This window comes from Portunus trituberculatus, chromosome 2 (genome assembly GCF_017591435.1).
Source record: "Portunus trituberculatus isolate SZX2019 chromosome 2, ASM1759143v1, whole genome shotgun sequence".
In the NCBI taxonomy this organism is placed as follows: Eukaryota; Metazoa; Arthropoda; class Malacostraca; order Decapoda; family Portunidae; genus Portunus; species Portunus trituberculatus.
The window spans coordinates 10,712,692-10,717,691 of record NC_059256.1 but is presented as its reverse complement, the minus strand read 5'-3'; the positions used below and the strand labels follow the sequence as shown (position 1 = coordinate 10,717,691).

The following is a 5,000-nucleotide window of genomic DNA, read 5'->3' as shown; positions in this document are numbered from 1 at the left end:
CACGCGCAGCACCTCCAGCAGGACCAGCACCACCAGCGCCAACAACACCTGCGGCTACTGCCTCAACCGCAGTGGCGCCGCCGTCAGCCGCAAGACCTCCTCCGCCAGCTGCACGGGCGCCGCCCACCACCAGCATCAGCAGCGGCGCCGCTCCTCAGGCGGCAGTGCGGCGGAGTGCAGGCGCCGCGTGGGGCAGCACCCACACCTGGCTCCGGAGGAGGGTGAGGTGCAGCAGGGCGCCGCGCGGCACCTCGTGGAGTTGATCGGGCGCCGCGGAGTGGGTGAGGCGGCGGCAAAGCAGGTGGCGCGACAGATGACCGCGGCGCTGCAGCACATGCACGAGCGAGGCGTGGTGCACCGCGACGCCCTGCCAGACAACATCCTGGTGGAGGGCCGCCGCCCTCTCCTGCTGCGCCTGGCCGGCCTCAACCTGGCAGCCGAGGAGGGCGCGCTGGTGCGCCGCGGGGACTGCCCTGAGGGATGGCTGCCCCCGGAGGTGCTGACGCTGCTGCCCGCTGAGGGGTATGCAGCGCACACCGCGCAAGATGCGTGGCAGCTGGGCCTCCTGCTAGTGGTATGCCTCACCGGGGCGCTGCCCTGGGCCGCCGCGGACACCACGGACCCGCACTACGCCGCCTGGGCTGCCTGGGCGCGCCGCGCCTCCACCAGGATGCCGCCGCGCTTCAGGTCCTTCTCCCCGCGCTTCCTGCGCCTGCTGCGCCGCCTACTGCAGCCGCGCCCCGAGCTGCGCGCCGGAGTGAGCGAGGTGGACAAGTACCTACAAGACGCGTGGATGGGCGGCGAGGAGACCAAAGGCGCCGCCTCGGGCAGGCTGCGGCGCCGCATGAGTGGCCTGCTGGCCCGCGCCGGGGCCTCCCTCACCCGCCTGCTCGGCCCCGCGCCCCCTGAACCCCACGTCTCCGCCAAGGTGTGCTTCACCGACACCATCACGCCTGCTTCCCGCCCTGACCTACTGCCCGCCCCCTGAAGCGTCCCATTCACCTCCCGGAGTCCCGCCCCGGGGTGATGACCGCCCCGGAGGACGTCCTGCCAGCCTGCAGGGACCCGCCCTGCACCTCAGGTCCGCGCCGCGTGCCGGCCAGACAGGGCGTGGCCGCGGCTCGGCGGCGTCGTGACCCTCGAAGATGTCGGCGTTATGGGGGCGACCCGCGTGAGGCGTCGCCGCCACCACCACCACCATTACTTCACCATCACCACCACCATCACCACCACCAGAGTGTTGCCTGGCATCGCCTCGCCTCCTCCCCCATCATGCCCCACCCAGCCCCATGCCACCTGCCCGCGCCCCCTCCAGCCACACACAGGACAAAAACTGACAACTCAAATGAACAAGGACAGAGGAGGGGACGACACACACACACACACACACACACACACACACACACACACACACACACACACACACACACAGCCATCACCTTCAGCACACCTGCCCCTATAAAGTATAAGCCCCGTACACACACACACACACACACAGGCAGGCAGGCAGGCAGGCGGGCAGGCGGCGGGCAGTGTTTGTTGCCCCGGTGTCGTCACTGGCGCGTCCTTCCTTGCCGCCTTGAGCATAAATAAGAATAAAGACAGAATTAGGATAACCTCGTGCTTCACTGCCCCCTCTGTTTGTTTGGTCTGGAGAGAGAGAGAGAGAGAGAGAGAGAGAGAGAGAGAGAGAGAGAGAGAGAGAGAGAGAGAGAGAGTAAAACATTTAGCCATTACTTTCACTGTTTGTTACATTTAAAAGGTTAGGTTAGGTTAAGTTAAGGTTAGGGTAGGGTAGGGTAGGTTAGGGTAGGGTAGGCACCACTACTTTGCAAAGGCTGTAGTGTAAAGGCTTGCAGTGTTTCTGTTCCGGTGTACCTTCTGGAAACACTGATGAGCTGCCATGTACTCAAATTAATAATAAAAAGATGCTATCGTAATATTGTCACTGTTATTAATCATGTGTGTGTGTGTGTGTGTGTGTGTGTGTGTGTGTGTGTGTGTGTGTGTGTGTGTGTGTGTGTGTGTTTGTGTTTCACCACGGTCGCCTGCTAGTCACCCAGCCAGCCTTTCCCATACAGAGAGAGCTCAGAGCTCGTAGTGCCCGATCTTCGGGTAGGACTGAGACCACAACACACTCCACACACCGGGACAGCGAGGCCACAACCCCTCCAGTTACACCCCGTACCTATTTACTGCTAGGTGAACACACCCCACACATTAACAGCCGCACCCATTTGCCTCCCCGCTTTCCGGGACTCGAAACCGACCCCTCTCGATTGTGAGTCGAGCGTGCTAACCACTACACTACGCGATGTGTGTATGTGTGTGTATATATATATGTGTGTATGTGTGTTTCACTGTTTGATGTGGTGCAGTCTCTGACGAGACAGCCAGACGTTACCCTACGGAACGAGCTCAGAGCTCATTATTTCCGATCTTGGGATAGGCCTGAGACCAGGCACACACCACACACCGGGACAACAAGGTCACAACTCCTCCATTTACATCCCCTACCTACTCACTGCTAGGTGAACAGTGAACAGTGAACAGGGGCTACACGTGAAAGGAGACACACCCAAATATCTCCACCCGGCCGGGGAATCGAACCCCGGTCATCTGGCTTGTAAAGCCAGCGCTCTAACCACTGAGCTACCGGGCGTGTATGTGTGTATGTGCATGCGTGTATGTGTATGTATGTATGTATGTGTATATAAGTATAAGGTGTATAATATCAATAAACGTAAGTAATTTGCATATTTTGGTTCATTTCATAGACAATTTAGGCAAGTTGTGGTGACTGCAATGACGACACTGACAGACAACGTGTTCACCACAGGGAGGAGGAAGAACAAGAACAAGAACAAGAACAAGAAGAAGAAGAAGAAGAAGAAGAAGAAGAAGAAGAAGCAGCAGCAGCAGAAAAAGAAGAAAAAGAAGAAGAAGAAGAAGAAGAAGAGAAGAAGGTCAAAGGTCAGGTCAGGTAAGGTCAAATCACCACCACCACCACCACCACCACCACTCACCACACACCACTCACCACTCACCACTCACCACACACCACTCACCACACACCACCATCACCACCACCAACACCACCACCACATACACAGATAAGCTCCTATTCTCAAACTCTTCTGCGCTTCGCCTCCATTATTTCAAAAGGCTTTATTTGAATTGACACGAGTTTTCTAAGGTGTTTTTACGGTTCCAGAGGCAGAGTGACAAGATTTCTGCATTATTAACAGGAGAAACACTCTTGAAAACCCCCCTAATCATCTCTGTGGCCTTGGAAAACAGTCAGAGAGAGAGAGAGAGAATAAAACGTTTGTAAGGGTGTTTTTATGGTTCTAGAGGCAGAATGATAAGATTTCTATATTATTAACAGGAGAAACACTCTTTGAAAACCCGCTAGTCATCTCTGTGGTCTTGGAAACCAGTCGTGGTGAGAGAATACACCATTTATAAAGGTGTTTTTATGGTTCTAGACATAAAATGACAAGATTTCTACATAATTTCTGGAGAAGCATCTTTGAAAACCCAGTTAGTCATCTCACTTGTCTTGGAAAATTGTCGCGATGAGAGAATAAAACGTTTGTAAGGGTGTTTTAAAGTCTAGAGGCAGAATGACAAGATTTCTGCATTATTAACTGGAGAAACACACTTTGAAAACCCCGCTAGTCATCTCTGTGGCCTTGTAAACCAGTCGAGCTGAGAACAAAGACCAATAGACAAATTCACTAACCATTCACTGTTATACACACTTAGCGTACAACAACAAACACAACTGCAATGTACATAATGCTTTCAACTACACACTGATTCTACTGAAGTCCACAATCTTACGTCAAGAACCCATTTAACAGACAGTCACACACTCACCACCAGTCACCACGCGCACCATCACACGAACACTGCATCCATCGCTATAGTTGTTCTTCTGAGGTCAGTTATAACCTTTAAGAAGTGTATTTTATAACTGTTTGTCATTATACGTGGGTTTTTAAGGGTGTTTTTATGGGTGTAGTGACAGATTAACAACATTTCTGCATTATTAACAGGAGAAACACTCTTTTAAATGGCTCTAGTTGAAGTGACGTGGGTTTTTAAGGGTGTTTTTGTGGTTGTAGTGACAGATTAACAACATTTCTGCATTACTAACAGCAGAAACACTCTTGGGAAGCCGGCCAGTCATCTCTGTGGCCTTGCTGTTGTTGTTGTTGTTGTTGTTGTTGTTGTTGTTGTTGTTGTTGTAGTTGTTCTTGTTGTGGTTGTTTTGCTTTTCCTTATGTAACCTCTACTGCTACTGCTACTACTACTACTACTACTACTACTACTACTGCTACTACTACTACTACTACTACTACTACTATTCATTTTCGTCTTGTGTGTATTTTGGCAAAGAATGATGATGATGTGTGTGTGTGTGTGTGTGTGTGTGTGTGTGTGTGTGTGTGTGTGTGTGTGTGTGTGTGTGTGTGTGTGTGTGTGTGTGTGTGTGTGTGTGTGTGTGTGTGTGTGTGTGTGTGTGTGCGTGCGTGGGGGCGCGGGGTGTTAGGGAACAAGCAAAAGTTCACAGAGTATAAATCTCTCAGTTTATTTTAACCTTAAAATAGGAACATTAACCTCCTTTCCTCCTCCTCCTCCTCCTCCTCCTCCTCCTCCTCCTCTTCCTCCTTCTTCTCCTCTTCCTCCTTCTTCTCCTCTTCCTCCTCCCCATCTTCTTCCTCTTCTTCTCCTTGGTCCTCCTCCTCGTACAAAAGTACAAAAGGGCACAAAGCGGTGACGCGTCATAGAAAAATAGAGTGTGTGTCGCGCCCCGTGAGTCACGCCCGGGGCGGTGCGGGGCGGCGAGGTACAGGTACAGGAGTGTGGGCGTGGCGTGGCGGGCGTGGCAAGTCAGGGCGGGGCGCAGTAGTAGTCCAGGATGCACTCACTGCCCAGGAACCAACCCCCCATGTCCTCCTCCTCCTCCTCCTCCTCCTCCTCCTCCTCGTGGT

The 5,000-nt window shown here is 53.2% G+C and overlaps 2 protein-coding genes and 1 non-coding gene across 4 annotated transcripts in view; 1 reads left to right on the top strand and 2 right to left on the bottom strand.

The window, feature by feature from the left end:
- The window catches only part of LOC123505527 (serine/threonine-protein kinase SBK1-like), a 2,468-nt gene extending 528 nt beyond the window's left edge, over positions 1-1,940 (top strand). For both annotated transcript variants that reach the window (XM_045256935.1, XM_045256930.1), the window contains exon 2: positions 1-1,940. This exon is cut by the window's left edge. In XM_045256935.1, coding sequence (XP_045112870.1) covers positions 1-988 — 988 coding nt within the window. In that variant the 3' untranslated portion in view covers positions 989-1,940.
- A 648-nt stretch (positions 1,941-2,588) lies between these two features.
- Positions 2,589-2,662, bottom strand: Trnav-uac. The gene has a single exon. It is a non-coding gene; the product is annotated as a tRNA-Val (tRNA).
- A 1,975-nt stretch (positions 2,663-4,637) lies between these two features.
- LOC123506876 (serine/threonine-protein kinase SBK1-like) overlaps positions 4,638-5,000 on the bottom strand; it is a 1,948-nt gene continuing 1,585 nt past the window's right edge. The window contains exon 2 of the mRNA XM_045259249.1: positions 4,638-5,000. This exon is cut by the window's right edge and continues 1,185 nt beyond it. Coding sequence (XP_045115184.1) covers positions 4,900-5,000 — 101 coding nt within the window. The 3' untranslated portion in view covers positions 4,638-4,899.